This window comes from Crocodylus siamensis, chromosome 10 (genome assembly GCF_052110815.1).
Source record: "Crocodylus siamensis isolate JL-2025a chromosome 10, ASM5211081v1, whole genome shotgun sequence".
Taxonomy (NCBI): domain Eukaryota; kingdom Metazoa; phylum Chordata; order Crocodylia; family Crocodylidae; genus Crocodylus; species Crocodylus siamensis.
Genome location: NC_143404.1, coordinates 1,348,012 through 1,367,043, shown reverse-complemented (window position 1 = coordinate 1,367,043; position 19,032 = coordinate 1,348,012). Strand labels below are relative to the sequence as shown.

At 40.9% G+C, this 19,032-nt stretch overlaps 1 protein-coding gene across 9 annotated transcripts in view; it reads right to left on the bottom strand.

Annotated features, from left to right (window-relative positions):
- Positions 1 to 19,032, bottom strand: part of EBF1 (EBF transcription factor 1) — a 300,604-nt gene that overhangs the window by 8,686 nt on the left and 272,886 nt on the right. For 8 of the 9 annotated variants that reach the window (XM_090020873.1, XM_090020871.1, XM_090020869.1 and 5 more), the window contains exons 12-15: positions 6,920 to 6,985; positions 6,269 to 6,446; positions 4,288 to 4,467; positions 332 to 526 (exon numbers count right to left, since the gene is read on the bottom strand). In XM_090020873.1, coding sequence (XP_089876999.1) covers positions 332 to 526; positions 4,288 to 4,467; positions 6,269 to 6,446; positions 6,920 to 6,985 — 619 coding nt within the window. The remainder of the gene's footprint in view (positions 1 to 331; positions 527 to 4,287; positions 4,468 to 6,268; positions 6,447 to 6,919; positions 6,986 to 19,032) is intronic. The other variant, XM_090020868.1, reaches the window with a different exon arrangement.

Here is a 19,032-nt window from a genome sequence, read left to right as displayed (position 1 = left end):
AGTAAGCTGAAATATTACTCGTTTTTTGTTTTTGTTTTTTATCAAAACACTAGATCTGCGGCCTAAGAGCCACAGCATCTCAATGCAGCAGTATTAGTATTGTTAGAAAGAGAGAGAGAGCGCGTGTGTGGGGAGGGGGCCGGGCGTCTGCAAGGCATGGAGGGAACGGGCCGAATCCAAGCACTTTACAGGCGGGAAGGAGAGGACAGAGACGGCCAGCCCCATCCCCCTGGACAACAGCTCACGGCACGGCAGGTTGCGCACAACCTGGTGCCGCCAGCTCACGGCACCAAGAGCAGCCATCTCCATGGCCATGGAGGTTTGGACCTACCTTGCAGGCTATTCCCATTGGTGCTGGTGCAGGTGGGAGGAGGGGAAGTTTGTGGTCTCACGACAGGGGCGAAAGCGCTCTTCTGTTTCACCGCTGAGACCATGTTGGCTGGTGAGAAGGAGAAGATCCCAGAGGAACTGCTACAGTTGGAGGGGAGGCTAGTGGAGGAAGCCATGGTTGGACTGGACGGCACAACTAGAGGTAGAAAGACCAAGAGCAGACAGTTCTTACTACGAGGTTGCAAGCAGGCACTAGAAATACAACACTCCTGGGTCTGGGGTGAATAAGGCCTGCATTCAAAAGGCTGCTGAATGGGAACATCTCCCTTTGATTTCCAAGAGTCAGGAGAAACCAGGTCCACAGCGCGCGGCCATCAGCAGCGGGAAACTCCTTCACCCGGCTGATGCGTAATTGCTCACGACTCGCAGTTCTTGGTGCTGTTATAAACTCACCCCTTTTTTTTTTTTGCCAGCACTTTCTTGCACTTTAAAATACTCGTTTAAATGACCTTAACGATTGGCATCAGCAGCAGGTCATGTTGGTACCTGGAAAATCTCAGCTGAGGTTGGGAAGGGGAGAGGAAAGGCAGCAGCGCAGGATGGGTTGCAGGTCACAGCACTGAAGGGCGAGTGCCGTGTTTAAAGAGCAAACCTGGCTCTGCAGCACGATTTGGAAAAGCCCTGGGCAGTGGTGCCAGCCTTCCTAGCAATGCTTGTGCGCAGGGAATGGGCCTGCACTGTTTTGCACAAACCCACAGAAGGTCAAGGATCTCGACTCTGCACCCAGACGACTTTAGTCTAGATCCAGGGGCATGGCACAAGCAAGTTTTTCTTTTCTTAACCTTTCACTCCCATTGTGGAGGTTGGGGCCGAATGAGAACTAGCACGAGACAGGAGAGGAACTCCACAGAAAGGAGTCCCTCGGCTTTCACGCTGGGCTCTGGCTCAGGAGGGGCAGGCACGGGTCCTCTGAAGTTGCAAAAAGTGACTTTCAGCGGACTGTGAAAAACAGCCCAGCTGTAAGCAGCCAGAAGTCGCTATCCCGTGAGACAGCCGCTATGGCAGCATGGTTTGTTGGACATGTTCTCTCCTCCTCATGCCTGGAAATCCTACTTCCCAGATACCTCCTTTCCATTCCCAGTGAGCAAACTCACCCTCTCCTATTCCCTCTTTTTCTTACACCTGAAATCAGGGTAGTTTCTAGCATCAAAGTGTCTCCCAACTTTGGAAAGGCTCCTTCCACGAGGACCTCCAGTGTCCCGGAGTTGTGTCGCTCCTATTCCGTCTCTGCCCTGGTGTGTGGCAGGAGCAAGGAGAGAGGGCAGAGTGTAAAGGGGAAGGGAGTGGGGGTAACACTGGTAAATATATTTTGCCTAATACTTAAAATATTTAAAGCAGAAACCTGGTTTTATGTTGATCAAGTAAGGCAACCCCCCGGAAGGATCTGGTGGGAGCACAGTCTGGACACGCCGCTTTCTACATTGCCCTTCAAAGCCAGGGGCCACATCCTTCACCGGTATACATGACTGCAGCTTCATTGCTTCCGGGGGAGCTATCCTGATTTACCTTGAGGGAAGACCTGGCGACGCACCTGGCAGTCCAGTAAGAAATGCACCGGTTTCTTCAGGCTTTGTAAAGTTGTAAACACTGTTGTTTTTTAAACGAGGGCCACCATTTTACCTCTCTCGGATCAATTTTATATGCTAAGATTGGCTAATTAACATGGACTGTTCCAACTGCAAAGCCGCCACACAGGAGGTTTGATTTTTGAATGCACGTATGCTTGAAATCCTGCTGTTTCCTATATAATGCAATTAAAGTCTTTACTTCAGCATTTGTCAAGCAGGTTTGGAGCAAGTTTGTTTCCCTAAAAACACAGCCAGAGCGCTGCGTATCACGGCCTTGCTGCTCCCCACCTGGCTCTGGAGAGCAGAAGGACCCACCAGCATTAGGAGACTCTCATTTTATTTCTGATTTTGTTTAGAAACTGTTTACGTATGCGAGCGACTTATGAATAATTAAATACCACAGGAAGAAATTTCTAATCAGCTGAGCTTTGGCTTATTATTTTATTTGCATTTATGCTGATAAAAATCCTCCCATTTGAGTCCATGGGCAAGAATCTGATATCATATTTGCTAACGCGGAGGAAATCAATTAATGAAAACGAAACGTTCAAAGTTTCACAGTCTTACAGATAGAATCTGAGTCTGAAGTCACTCGGCGTCGGCAAGGACTTGTTAAGGGAGAGCAATCAAAGCACCTAAATTGAATTGCTACTATACAGCAATTAGTTTATTGATTTAATTAAGAATGCCACCTTTTAATTTTCAGGTCATGATTGAAACATTTTCTGATTGAATGGATTAGGTATTAGCAGAATGACAGATCTACCAAGAAAGCCTCCCCAAATAGAAATAGCAAAGGCTGAGAAGCCGACTGTTATTCTAAAGATGGTTTCGTTCATAAATATGAAATAACACATTGCTGGAGTGCTCTAAATGCATTGCAGGCATCTGCTTCCAAAAAGAGACGTCTCATCAATCATGTTAGATTATGAATTCAGAGAGCAGGGATTCTGTGATAGTAAACTCAGCTTAATAAGTAAGATCGTTTGTAACATTAATGATTACTCTGTTATTAAGGTAGAAAGTAATGACAGGCTGGAGATTCCCAAGTTAGAAAATACCGTGTGTGTGGGTGCAGCATTTCCCCTAAATATTGGCGAGCTAGCAGCTATGGGCATTATTTGCAAATGAAATCATTAATGGTCTCATTTCATTTCTGCAGTTCAACAGAATTAACTGCTTTTATGAAGTTACAGTAGCTGTAGAAAGGCATGCCTTGATATAGCTCACATTTCATATATCCAGTACATATTAGGATCTGTTCCCAGCAAAACTCACGGGCCTGATTCTTCCATTAGTTTTTGAACTGGCATTAAAATTGCTGGAACTACTCGTGGGAGACGCCACCAGTCAGTATGAGTAGGAAAGGTCGAAGGTCCCAGGAAGATCCCAGTAGTTTCAGCTCCTCGCATAAGTAAGGATTATTCAGATTGGTATATTTTCAGGCTCCAGCCCATTGTCCCTGAGTTTGCAAGCATTTACATACATGCTTAAGCGTACACAGGTTAGCAGTCCTTTTCAATCCATGGAGTACATAAAATTTATCCTGCACATAAATGTTTGCTGGATGGGGACCCTAGACTGCAACCTCTTCAGGACAGCTAAATCTGCTTTCCCTTGGTTTGTCTCTTTGTGGCTCTCTGTAAATGCTAAATAAAAGCAAGCCAAATGCTGAGACCCTTGTTTAAATTCTTCACAGTCCAAACTCCCAACAAAGCAAGATAGGACTGAAAAATGAAACAGTACTGAGACCTCAAGATTTAGCCCCACAACAATTCCTAATTGCTTCAAGCGAAATTACCATATTATTTACACAGATCCCTCAAAACCATCCTAAGGGCATGCTTGTGAGAACGTCAGCCCTCACCAAAATTGCAGCAACTTCTCTTTTCCTTATCTTGATACCTGATGGTTGTGCTTCATTTCAAAACTTCTCCCCCAGTAACAAGAGACGGTCACAAGCTTTGACAAAACCCAAGATTAAGTACTCTATGTGACCCTCACTGTGCAGAATTGGCAGTGCGTCAGACCCTGCATCTGATTTACACCATGCAAGAAAAGTTATGAAACTATCAACCCCAATCATGGGCAAGCTTATCCTTTTTCAGCTCTGCATGACTGTCTCCAAGAAATAATTGTGGCATAGAGCTTATGTCTAAGCACTTATGTCTTTAAAGTACTCCAAAGGTCAGTGCCTTAGGGACAAGAGAAAAGTCCAGGCTCAGATTCAGGTGCTCAAAATAGAAGTTAAATATCGAGTGGTACAGAAAAGTCTCCGCATCCTTCTAATGGAAATGTGCAAAATGCCCAAGCGCTATGTAATACTCACTGGCGTAGGGAGAGTTGGCAGCAGACCCATTCAGGAAGGTTGGAGAACCGCCTAAATTTGACATTCCGGCATTCCCGTAGCCATTCATGCTCGTGGTGACCGAGTTGTAGTTTGTCTGCTGAGGGGTGGTGCTTGGCACGTACCCGTGCGGTGACACGCTGCTCGAGTTGCGAGTAAAACCTTTGGGAAGAAAGGAATACATTCAAAGATTGGGCGTAACACAAGAAGCGACTCTGAATGAGCAGCAAACAAAAGCCTGGCCTCCTCGCCTAAGACAACTGGTAGAAGCAACTTACTCTTGAGGGCCCATCAGTGGGAAACTGGAGATGGACTAATCAGCGTGCATGTTTGTCCTACCTTTTCAAAGTGACTAGTGCTTTTAGATGCTCAAGTAGAGACATATTAATACAGCGTATAGTAATATAGTGTATTAATATAGTGATGTAGTAAAAGAAAGCAATTTTAAGATGAAATTATACACTATGTTAATATGTCTCAAGAAGTACCGAGTAGTCACTTTGGGGGTGAGGGTTGTAGCCGTCTTGGTCTAAGGACATAGGCAGACTAGATGCTTTGGGTAAACGTGATCTCTTTTATTAGACCCTCTAAATGGTTGGAAAAATTATTCTTTACAAGCTTTTGGGCACAAACACCTCAGGCACAGGGCGAGTCTGTTAGTGTTTGTGTGTGCACGTTACCTGTGGGTGCACATTTCTCACAAGGCAACCCCTGTCTCCAGTCTCTCTGTTGTAATCCCCAAAGAGAATTTACAAAACACCTTTCATAGACGAGCCTACGAACTCCACTGCATAAATCTAGTGGAGGCAAATGATCATGGAATAAATATAGACACTGGATTTACAGCATATAAAACTTGCCTGCCATCTGATAACCCCAGGTAACCTCTCTACATTTTACCACCTACATTTTATCACCAGTCAACATCCCCTTCTTTTGTGGGGCTTTTTGTACCCCGTCATCCTACCTACCTGTCTGACACCCATTAACTCCCATCCCCTCTGATCTTCCCTGCCGTGCATTTGCATTTTCACAGACCTTCATTTTGCCTATTGGCTTAAACATCTCTTCCACCCGAAAGAGCACACAAACACCATCAGACTCTCCCTATGCCTGAAGAAGTGTGTTCGTACAAAAAGCTTACAAAGAACATTTTTTCCAACCATTTAATGGGTCTCATAAAATGTATCACATTTAACCCAAGACCCCTGTCTGTCTAGTCATTTTGGAAGATCGATGTATGTGCTAATATACAAGTGAGTTCCCCAAAGCTCCAGGATGTCTGAATTTCAATATCTAGACCCAATTCTGAACTCCTAGACAATTCTGAGAGATGGGAATAGGGAATCTGAGTCAAAAGGCATTTGCACTTCTAAGAGATAAAATCCCAATTTTCCTGCCTGTATGTGCTCCATCGGTGGATTGCATGTTATGGTCTAAAATTATACCTATATTGTGGTATGATAGAAATGGTTTTTTCTGCCTTTTACCCCTAAACTGTGCTCTACACTGCTAGAACACATCAGGAGGGGAGGGAAACATGATTTTATTTTATTTGCAACAATTTTCTTCTTAATTTTTGAATGTAAAATGTTGTCCCAATTTTAATTTCATTATACAGCTACTTGATGGGACATGACCTCTATATCCCTTTGGGAGAGTTTCTTACATTTTGTTTCTTGCTTTTAGAATCCAGGCAAAATTTTGAAATATTTCAACTAGCTTCCATGTTGAACTGCTGACCAAGCTAAACTTCAACTGGATACAGAGAGCTACTCCTTTATTGCAAGACAATACCTTCCTGGATTCAGGAAATCATCTGTTTTCAGGAAAGCCTGAAATCATGTGCTTAATTGTAAGCATCTGCTCAGGACTACTGACATTAATAAGACAAGTTTATGCTGTTCTGAATAGGCCTAGACCTCAGAGGACATGAAAGGAGGAAGGTGTTTCTTCTTCTGACCCTGACTGGTGGCCTGCGAGGCTTCGGAGACGTTGACGGCTAGCTGACCACTGAAGGAATTCACTCCCATCATCCCTGCATGGACGGACGTGTTAGCAAGTGCTGGGAGCTGGTTGTGATTGCGGGGAACACTGTACAGTGCTTCTGCAATATCTGCTGCTCTTTTCAGGATTATTTCCTAGACAGGGAAAGGAAAGAAAAATAAATTAAAAGGATTGGCAAGTGACTTCCAACAGACACAGGAAAGCTACTTAACCAAACACGCGCTAGGTGTGACAGAGGATGGGTTGTTTCTAAGTGAGTGGGTTGAGTTCAGCCAGCTTGTTAACAATGGGAAGTTGATACCATTTTATGATAAATGCTCATGTTTGTGGGAAAAGGCTGGACATTTCAACCCCAGTCTGGTTTCCTGTGGATAAAAGTCCAAACCACAAAGAAACCCAGCATCCTCAGTACATAGCCACTCCCCGCCACTCCCCCCACATGCTGGTGACATTAGACAAGAGCCTCCGCAGGTGACAAACAGCTGATTTCTGTACATCCGCCCTCTTTCCCCATTACAGTTATGCATCTCCTTCCCCACTCAAGTTGTCGGCATATCCCAGAATGAAGCGTATTCAGGTTTGAGGGGGTTGATATAAATGCAATTACCTGGTTATTATGTGGCATACCATAGAGAGCTTCTACCAAATCAGCTGCTCTCTTCAATATCACTTCCTGTCAACAGAAAAAACAGAGGTGCTGCTCAGAGTTTGATCAAGGCCATGCAAGAAAAGCACTTCATTGTAATCGTTGCATTGCTCCAGAGGCTGCTCTAGGTTCCTCTCCGCTCCCCCACCAAACAGGTAACCCTTAGTGAAACAACGCTCCGCAAACACCGAGCAATGTTAAATCGCTGGTTCATCCTATTCGCACACATGCTTAATCAAGTCAAAAGGTGAGAGTTATCGTTGCTGCAAAACAAAATACATCACTCAATTGTCTCTGCCATCTGCACTGTAAACCACTCATAGGTTTATTGCAGAATACAATCCTGAGGTCATTTGCTAGATTACAGCAATCAATGTCATTCAGAGCCTGTTATGAATCCCTTAGATGTGTTTATTTTGTTCTTAATTGCATTTCACAGGAATGGTGACCTTCTCAGGCAGGCCACATTCAAGGGATATCTAATCAGTCCTGTGCTACTGGTAATGTAGCATTCAAGTTGTGCGGTTTGCATTGGGGTGTGATGGGTCAGAGCTAAAACCGTGCATGTGCGAGTGATGCAGGAGAGGAGGTTAAAAAAACAAGCACATTTAAACCACCGCAACATAAAGGCACAGACGTGTAGTGTGGAAGGACGCCTCAAAGAATCTCCTGCATGGGAGCAGGGGATAGGAGAGGTGGGGCATTGGCTCTGAATTTTGGGCACCTCTCTACCTCTCGTTACTTTGCTTGTCCCTTTTCCCATCACCATATTTGTGCACTCAGATTGTGATCTCTGTGCCCAGTTCCACTAAGAAGTCTCCTTTCCTCCTTTCTCAAGCTCTGTTACTCCCTCTAGTATCTCCCTCTGACATCTGGGTAATGCTATTCCTCTTTGGTCTGTATTTCTGAACATGAAGAAATCCACTCTAGCAACTGGGACAGGACACTGGAAAAAAAGAGCTGCAAAATTAAGCTCAAATGCAATTTCCCTTCTTACCCTTTCAGAGCATCCAGCAGATATCTACTGGCCTGGAAAAAAACCCCTGCATAATTTCTTTAAAATAAAACAGTATATTTCTCCCTACCAGCAGCTGAGTGTTTTTTCCTACTATAGATATATGCTACCTAAGTACATATTTCTGTAAGTAGTTTACAAAAATAAATGTAGCACCAATTCTGAGGTCTTTATACTTTTGTATAAAGTTAAAAAAGTTTAACTTAAAATATTTTACACAATAGAGATATTTTATACCAAAAAGAAGCAGTAATGCTCAATTTTCATATACTGTAGACTCTGATCAGAAAATAGAGATATAATTGCATTCATTTTGCTGTCACCATAACCTCTTCAAAAATCCTCGAACAACTCTTCACATGACAAGCTTTTAGATGCATATTAGCATTTTTTTCAATTTTAAATTCTCCATAATATAAGATAAAATAGTTGTCATACTGCAGTAACTACTTATGACATATATAATGTCCTAAATTCAAAAATGAGATGGAGGATTTTTGTACTCCCAGTAAACATTTAGGCTTGCCTTAAGCTGCTCTCCACTCCTCTTTCAGAACACACATTTCAATTATTTTCCACACATGATGCAAGGTGCATTATATAATTGATGGATTTGGAATCAATACATTAAAAAATGGAAGTTAGGCAGGTACAGCATTTTCATTTCCGTGTTTTTTTGACCGCAGCAGTTAATAATTTAATAGCAGATGAACTGACTATATACTGTTCCTATGCAGAATCAGGCTGTGCTGCTTTGAAAGAGCCATTTAAAAACTGCCAACTCCCAGCCCAGCCCTTTTTGCCTCCTATTAAAAATTCAAACTGAAGAAAAGGGGAAAAGATCATCTTGGCAAATTGTGTCTTTTCCAGCCTGCACTAGGTGTATTTCTAAATCAAGCATTATTGTGCAGGTGTTTGGCTTTGCAAACATGGATTCATTTCATTTAAGGAAAAGTAGTCATTCTGCATATTTGACTAATTCAAAAAGCAGGGACTGGTAGAGGATCCACACATTGTTTGTTTAATATTGTTAGTTTAAAATGCCACAACCCCAAAGTATTAAAATTATTCCATCTCCCCTCACCCCACAAATCTTAATTATCTATGCAGTGCTGACCTAAAATCACACTGAAGTGAGTCTGGAAGGAGACTGAAGAAAAAGCACAGGAGTAAAAAGCCCATAAAGCTGCTACAAACAATCTGAAAACATATTCCTATTTTTAAGGGATTGCAGATTATTGGATACCTTATCATACTTCATGCAAATAAAATTAATTTTCCATTGTGGAATAGATTGAAAAGTCCCATTAAACATTTCCAGCTAGTTACCGGTTATATTTTTTAACATTTCCAGAGCCTGTAAACTGGAGTTTTGTGCTTTCTTAAACAACATGTTCCCACAATAAAAGCTTTTCCTTGTTTATGACATTTTCAGATCACACAGGGTGCGCATTACACAAAAACTCTTTTTTCAGGTACTGTTATCTTTCCTTCCAGAGCTGGCGGTAGCTTTTATGGCAACGCACCAGCCTTAAAAATGCACAATAAAATGCCGCGATGTCTACTTCTAAATACATTAACTTTTTAATGCAATTTAAACTTTTGCAGCTTCACTGAAATTACTGCGGGAGCGGTAGTTATTACTCCAACAACAGAGGAGCCCCCAAAGTCCTCTATAAGTTAGAGCAGCAGACCTTGCAAGGTGCTTGGATTGCGGTGACCAGAAAATTGTTCTCACCTCCATGTCATTACGCTCCCAGTGAACCAGCCCCCGAGCATGTTTGTGTTCGGGATCTAATATATTGCCTTTCAATCAGAGCTGAGAGCCACTGAACACATAGACAGAACATGACGAGCAGGTCAGGAAAGCAATAAAGATTTTACAGAGCTGTCCAAGGTGCTAAATTTACTCAATAATGGGTTTGGCACCATAGTGTTAACCTCTCATTTACTACCAGTTTGAGGGACTAAATTGAAGTAGCTGACTTCATTTACCTTGAAATGTATATTTTATGACATTATGTAAGTAGATTGAAAGGGCACTGCAGTTTTAACAATTTAAAGGCTAAAGCATGTTTAAGATGAAGCCTGAATATTTATTGTATATTGCACTTAAAGTATATAGTATATTAAAATGCATTGATTAAATTTGTAAAAGGTATTATAAAAAAGGACAGCTAATATAAAAGATCTATGTCTTTTAAAATCCAATTGATACTGTATGGTACGATCACGGTGGTGATAGACAGACAGCCGGACGCTGAAACGTGAGTGAGATTGGCAGGCTATAAAAAGAAATGCCAGGAGCTGCTGTCCCATATACTTTTTTGTTCCCTGAAATTTCTTCTTTGCTTCCATTTTAGGAATGTAGATTATCACAGCACAAAGTGGCCGTCATATAAAAGTTCTTCCATTTGAATACGCAAGCCCAAATATTTCTGGAGAGTTTGACTAAACCTAATATCTAATTTATGAGAAATTTGTCAGAAAAGATTCACTCTTTTATTATGTTGAAAATCTCCCTACTCTGGGTGCAGAGTAAAAGAATATGCAGCAATTAGCCTGTGCTAATATAAGGATTTCCTTGCCTTGTATTTTCTTTGGGGGAGGGGGGAGCACAATTTTTGTTTAAGAAAAATAATAAATAACCGATTGTTAAAAAATAACAAAGGCAGAGTTGATATTTAAATTCATTATGGGAGACCACTGCATGCAGCTCTGTTATCTAACCCCTTTCACACCCAAATTGCAGTCTGATTTCTGTTGTGGAACTATGTAAATGCATTTTCCCCTTAATTCATGAAACAAAAATACTCTTCAGTACTTTTGGCAGAACTGAAGGCATTTTCAGCTGTTTTTCTTCTTTAAAATATTAGTGGGTGTTTTCAAACGCGAACAGCAGCAGTGGGTGAAGCTTGGAAACAAAGTCTGCCGTGATGCTGCATGTCCAATGGAACTGAAGGACGGAAATGATTATTGTACCAGAAGGTCTCTGCTTTGGGAGCCCTGAGAATTAGATTCAAACTAAATCCACTTCTGGCAGAATTCATCTAGAGTGAATACTACAGCGATTGTCCAACTTCATTTTCTCCATTTGTGATGTAACTCTCCACTAGGTATACATCAAGACCAGAAAACTTACTTGAAACTGAATTATAATCTCATATTTAAAAGCCAAGTGCTTTGTCTGCTGCACCACTTGTCTGCCGAATGAAAAATGTTTTTCATGGACGGTTCACCGGGATTGCATTTCATCATGATGGCTATATTTTGTGCCACTTTTAAAGACAACAGGCTTCCCGTTCTTGTTGATTTTTGCTCACGTATAATGTTGTGAGTAGTAAAGAATATGGCATGTCGTCCAATGTGGACTGTGGGTTTAAGTGAGCTCTGAATACTTAGGGTATTTTTAGAGTTCTAAAAAACGCTGGATCTAAATAAGTCATGAAACATTTGAGGGATTCATTGAAACTAAATGAATTTTGTCACGAAGGAGCTGTCCACTGTACACGATGCGCATCAACCACACGCTGTATTCCCGAGTCCACCAAAGGATTTATGTTCTGGCAAAAAAAGCTGTTCTAGCAAACTGCGAAGCATTTATCTTATGTGTTGTCTCGATATCATATCACCTTCTAATGCTCTTTAGCATTGTAATACAAGAGAGAGCTCATTCATCTTCTGAGAGAGTGCTTAGGGGTGATGATGTCATTAATACTTCCTTGACTCTCATCGCTGACCTATTGCCTCTGCCTCCGAACTTCCTCATGTCATGGGCACTGGTACCAGAATTTCACATGCCATGCTAAAATGCTGAAAATAAGTCCCTAGCTAATATTTTCCCTTGAAAAGGAACATTCTGAAATGTCAAGTCAAAACTATAATATTAAATACTTGGCTTCACTTTGTTTTTGTCTTGGTCAATGGGTACTATTGTCTCGGTTAGAACTATTGCCAGTCTGCAGACTTCTCCTTATAGCCTGCATAGGCACTACATTTCATAGGGGAATAGACATGATCTAATGATAAAGATAAAATTGTGGGAACTTTCAGTCAAGGAATACCAATGAAAAATGAAGTTTTAGTAAAGAACCACTGGGATTGCCTGTTAGAAGAGCATTGCAACTCTTAATTCAGACACCAAAGGGTCAACCCAGTCAAGAGCGGCCATCTCTTATGGTATCCAGGAAGAAAACATCTCTCTCCAAATGTACACGGTGCATCTTGTTTTATCGTACTGCTTTCAGTGTTGGCATTTAGAAAAAGAAAATCATTTGTATAAGCAATTGAAATGTTAAGATATGTAATCTGCAGCAAACACAGTAAACTACTGAAAATATAACAGTGTAAAGAGGCAGGAGAGATCCTTCAAAAGATGACACCACTCGCATAGAAATTAAAACTTCAGTGGTGAGCAAACAAACTGAGGTGGACGATGTCCACGTTCCATAATAACAATTTAATAATCAGCAAGAAGATGGAAATGTGCCATGCCAGTGTCATGGGTTAATAGATGGCAGATACCAACAAACCAGATTTATTCTCAGAGTTAAACACTTAAGTTTCCACAGGCCCCTTCCCAACTGAGGATCACAGCCAGACTCTAAGGCACTAAATGACCCTACCACCTGCTCTGTAATAAGCTGACCTTATAAATAAAATACGGAAAGCTGATATGAGGCAACAAAAAGAACAAACACCAAAGTGCAAATGCAAGCAGGCACCTAACCATTAACGGTGAGAATCAATGATTCAGATACCTCTGAACCACAAAGGTGATAAATTCAGATTGATAAAGAAAACAATATCCTGTTCAAAGAGTTGCAAATACTTCTGCTAAGAAAAATAAAGCAAATTAAAGACAACAGTCTGTCCTTGAGAGTTGAACTTCTTATCTATATCTCCTGTTGGTTCAGCACCCATGATTTTTACTCTGCATTTCAGGTGGAGTCTGGCTGGTCATGTAACAATGCTGGTAAAGATGCTGAAGTTCAGGAGTGCAGGGTCTCGATGGGCAGTAATGTGGGACCTTTGAAATATGCTGATATTTGAGTCTGGCATCAACAACCAAAGTATCTGCCAAGTCATGAGAATAGTTCTGTTGCTAAGGTTGGAGGGAGTCATCATTTATGTTAGGTCTTCTAATCAACAGGGAAAAGGTGGATGGAGAGGAACATGTAGTAGGAAATTACTCAGGTGGCAATCGACTCCTGCGCCTACTGAAGTCACCAGAACAATTTCCACCAGTGCGACATCATAGCCTGTCCCGTCATATCCTCTTCTACCTTATTCTTTATTGCAAACAGAGATGACTGGACATCAAAAGCTATATTTAACTTCATGTTTAAGCTCTTCAGCACGTCAAATTTTAATCCATAAACCCAATCTCTCATCTACCGAGATCATAGGGCTGGAATCTTTTGATCCATCAAACTCTCATCTATCCAGATCCTAGAGCACTTGAGCTGACAGTCAAGACTCCCAAAGGGGGTAGATACCTATCTTCTTTGCAAGCAGAGAAATTCTCTGGCATTTCCAGTTGTCTGAAACACCATCAAGATCAAGAAAAGGAGCGAGTTTTCACACTGTCGAGAAAGCTCTAGCACTGATCTCCAAAGGGCAGCGAGCAGTCTATCAACAGCTACCTCTTTAATTATGCAACCCAATCTTCCATGCCATGTTTGATTTCCCAAGGCAACCTCTATGTCACCCAAGTGAGTCATAGAGTCATGGGTTTGGAAGGGACTTCAGGACTCATCTGGTCCAAGTCTCTGCACAGATGCAGAATGGGGTCTTCCTAAACCACCCGAGACAGACGACAAACCAGCCTATCCCTGAAAACCTCCAACGAAGGAGAAGTTCAATCCCCAGTCTCTTACAATCTCCAAAAGCATTAGAACACAAGGTAAGTCAGACTCATGTAGCCTTCATTCAATTCTACTTATCAGCTTTCAACCTAGGGGCTCTAAAAAACCCAGCCATCTTCTTGCACCAGAATGCCATACTCCCACAAGATTATACTGCACCCAATTCGTGTCTCATTTACAGTCAAGAAACAGGTTTTTTCCCCATTTGCACAAATGCAGCTGAGTATGTTATTGATAGCAGTGTTTCTATTTAAACCATTACATCAAAGGGTTGTCACAGCTACTTTCATTTGAAAATGCATTGTGGGGAAACAAATTTACAAAGTCCCATGCCTGGGTGATGCCTACAGATGTACTATTTCAAAGCCAAGCAAAAGCAGGTAATGAAACTCATGCACATTGTTTAGAAAATTTACCCCAAACTATTTGTGTTGGCACCTGTGGTAGTTTGAAGCGGATGTTAGTCTTCAAGTCTAATGAGTTTTTCTAGGTTTGTTTTTCCTTTTGGCATATGTAAGATTTCCCGATAGCTCTTACTCAGCTACTCTCAGCAGCATTAACATTCCTATGCCTTAAAAACAGCTGCAGATGAAAGTTGCAGAAAAGCAGCACTGTTCCTCTTATTCCTACTGCACTCGCTCCGTGCCCCTGGATTTTTGGAAAGATGTCAATGTTCCTTTATGGGAAAAATACGAATGTTTTGAATGATTTGGAGGGCCTGGACTTCAGTGAATATAGTAAGAATCTGATAGGAACTGCATTGTCAATGCCTAAACATTGTATTCTGAGACATTTGATAGACATCACTGAGCTAGCTCTTTCAGAAGGCTTACTCAGGAGAATCAATTCTTCTATCTATTAGTAGGGATTATCTGATATAGATTTTGGGGACAACATTTCAGAAAAGGATTTTAATGTCGGAGGTGCAAGTGGCAGAATGCACTGTGAAATCGGGGGGGGGGGTGACATTTACTTCCTACCACTTTGCACTTGTGAGCCACATTTCCGCCCCTTTTAAAAAGTTAGCACATTAGGACATATCAGGAGTTTACTGGGTGACATATTCCACTTGCCTACATTTAAATCTGTAAAAGAATCCAATTATAATTAGATTAGGCCAGAACCTTAGCTAATATCCATCAGCACCAATACATGGGACACAGAGTGTTAATTATATTCTTGCTGTGCATCATTTTCTGTATTTTGCTTGAATGGGTGCACTTATTTCTATGAGTATTTGTTCTAAATGTAAACACACATGCACATAGATATATATCTATATAGAGATCTATATATAGAGAGATCTCTCTCTCTCTCTCTCTATATATATATATATATTTATCTCTATATATAGAGATAGATAGCTATATAAGATAGGTATAAATATAAATATAGATACAGATATAGATATCTATAAGTGATTTAGCAGCTATTTTCTGGAAAAATATATGAACTCATATATATACACACATGCTGTTCATTTAGAAATCCCAACAGACAGAACAACAACAACAAAACAACACAAAAAACCCAAGAGGGAAGAGCTAAGATTAGAGAAACTGTCATTTGTTTTCTGACAATGAAAGTTTCTGGCTTGTACATCTCCTATAAGAAGAGTGACTAGTTAGACTCAGAAATATAGTTCAGCTTTAATAGCAATATAGAAACTGAAAAATAAGAAGGATTGAGATTCTGACCTACAATAATATTCTACTATGTTCTACCCAGAATGAGTGCATAAAAATGTTGAAATAGAGACTGGAATAATGTTGGTAGGTTTTAGTATTACAGTTAAAACACTGCTCAGTCATAACCCCTACAAATGAGTACATTCACTTACATTTTATCTTCGGTATAATTAAAAAAAAAGTCTCTTGAAAGGGGCATTCTCATTACAACGAAGGACCACTTCAGACCCAATTGAAATGAAAAGACAGAGCATAGATTAGGTGTAGATACCAAGTGGTAATTTCTAGGGAAGCATAAAATGCCAAATGTGTAACAATTATATTTTATAACTATGTGTTCAAAGGACTTAATAGTATTTTATTGCAGAGAGAGGCTTTAGCTCAAGCAGAAGTACTTCACTGAAGTGCCTCCCAGCTTGTACCATTAAAAGACTTTTTTCAACTTTCTTGATTATCAGAAACAAAAGATTTTTTTTTTACCCTGTGGCCTTAAAAATTTAGCTGTAGCAACCCAAAGCAAACAGGGCCCTTATGACGGTGAATTTCTACTGGAATTGGGAAAAGCAGACATGGCTCCCTTTCGACTGGTGAATGAAATGATTCCTGTTTGAAAGTCTTCATTAGACTCAATCAAAAAAATAATAAAAGGAAAAAAAGGAAAAAAGCAAGGTAACAAATTTCATGTGAATGTTTCAAAAAATGTTTTCCTTTTTTTTCCAAAATAAATATTCCTCTAACCTTTTTTTGACAATCAAAAACTATCACACAGCTATGGTGCTGAAAACTCTCAATCTCCATGAAAATTTGTCCAAAAAAATTCAGTATTTTTCCCAACCAAAAAAAATAGTTTTTCTACAAAAAAAAAATACAGGCAACCCCCACTTAACACTGTTTCACTTAGCGCTATTTTGCTATAATGCTCATTCAAAATCGATACCTGATTTTACTTAGCGCTCAGCGAGTTTCATTATATAACACTCACAGTCGCTATCTTGGGCAATTAAAAACAATTGTGCTCACCATCTTGGGTCATCAAATACTTTTGGTTTTGTTCAACGCTCGTTTTGCTTAAAGCTCTGTTTTACAGGAACCAATTAAGAGTGCTAAGTGGGGGTTGCCTGTATTGGTTGAAAACTCAGAATTTGGACTATTTTGAGCAGCCTCCGTCTGTACAGAAAGTGAAGGGCCTTTGGGCTACATAAGACTATATCATACAACCCAACAAAGATATTATTCTAAATAAGCAGATATTCAGCTTGACCAAAAACTGAAACTTCTGAAATTCCAACATTTTCAATATTGCAAATGTTAAACACTATTATATGCCACATGGATGAGCATTGCTTTATATAATGATTCTGTGTTCTGGTCCTATTTCCCCCATTGTTCAATGTCTTAATGCATCATCAGTAAACACAGATCTATCCTGAAAATGTGGCTTAAAACAAAGCCAAAACGCATATCCTGACTTACACAGGTAGGATAAGATTGTTCTCTATTTTACTTGGAAGATGTTTCAGTCTAGATGAGTTATATCAACATAAGTTACATGACTGACTTTTACAACAGAAAGAAAAGGTTGTACTCAAACAACTGTTATTGCCTCAATGGAAAAAAAAAATCAATGAAAGTAAAATGAACAGGAGATTTTGTCTGAGTTGCAGTTAATACTACTGAAGAGCTATGGATATTAAAAGGTCAACAAATAAATTAGTCCAAGTGTTATGAAATGAATGATTTGGCTTATAATTGTATTGAGTGCAAATTGTTCACTGCCTATTAGACCAGGTAATTTTTAGCCATGGTGCCTCAATTACTGTTCCATAAGCAATAATATAGTTGTAAGAGCCAGCGGTTCGATCGAGTGACCTCTGAGAAGCTGCCTGGGACAGCTGACTTTACTATGATGGATCACTAAGCTTGATCTCCAAATGGTGCCAAACCTTCCCTTTCTGTGAGGAGATCTCATAAAAGAAACATTACTGCTTGATTCATTTTACCAAAATGTTTGACTTTTCAAGTGTCAGCAGATAAGTATAGATTGTGAAGCCCTGTATTTCTTAGAAGAGTTATGACAACGGCATCCTATTGCTTCTAGCGCACTCTGCTAAATGGCATCATGATGGTAAGCCGGGCGCGCGTTTTACTGCTCAGGTGGAGCGTGTTGCACAAAATATACAGCGCTCATATTTTACATCAGAAAGCCGACCACTGTTTATGACCTGGAACTAGATTAGAAATGGAAGCTGGAGGCAAACGCCCTCATTGTGTTGCACACCTTTCCCGTGCCTTCCCGCCACAATGCTCCACCCACCTTGCTACTGAGTTACATTTCCTGCCCTATACCTCCAGGAGAGATGCCCTTGATCTAGCACCCGGATTCTCTCTGCCTCTTTAGGCTTTTTTTCCTGAACAAAAAGGTTGACTGAGTAAGGTGAAGAAAGGCCCTTATTTGTGCCAGCTGGGCAAAAGTTTGTAGAGTATGGGAAAAGGGGCTTTTATAAAGCATACCGATAGGGTCTAAGACATGGAACAGGCCATAATAGCAGCTTAAAGGGCTAAAATAAACAAGTAGTGAGAAAAAACCTTGCCCCATTTTACAAATGAGGAGGCTAAGACACAAAAGATGATGAAGGTCGCTCAAAGCAGTGTAAGGAGTCTGCCGAAGAGCGAGATGGGGAACTCAGTTCCTTATCCTCAGGCAATCATAACTAACATGTCTTTCCACTCAGTCTCACTATATCTTTAGCCCTGAAGGCATGTCAGGTGCTTCTCAAAACACTTACCCCTCAGAAAGGATGAGCTCTCCCACTGTAGAGAAGCTCTTTTTGGCTAGGGACAGAAATTACACAAACCGGTACAAGTGATCAGAAACCAGTTCCAATCTGTAACATAACAGAAGTTCAGCGCACATAAACTGCTTTCAAAATGGCCAAAACCAGTTTAAGAAAAACCTGGATAGATGTAGTATCAGACTGAACTGATTTAGGTTAAATTGGTTTGTTGAACTTCTGTCCCAAATCCCCTTCAGATTCCAAGGTCATTCACAGTCCCCCCAGCATCCCAGGATGCTTTGCTCCTGCCCTGCAGGGCCCCCCTCCCCCTCAGGGTGGGCAGGCTAGCCTTGGCCCAAGCTGTCTGTTCCAACCTAGCATGGAGGAGTGCTCTAGCGCCCACCCACCCTCCCCACCCCCGACTTCAGGCCTGAGCCAAGGCAGGCAATTGATTGCATTTCTGGAATCAAAAGTGAATGTCTGTTCACTCACTTATTGGTTCAATCTACGCAGCTTAGACTAACCTGCAAAGATTGAATTGATTTAACCTCAGGCTTTTTGACGATCTGTACTTAGCCTTTGTTTCTGGATGTCCCACTGCCCTCAAAGCAATGTAGCAAGGCCAATTTGTATGCAAGTTTAAGAATACACAGGCAATGCCTCAATTAAGGAGTGCTAGACAATTATAATGTCACTCACACCATTACCCAGAGAACTCTGTCATTTCCTG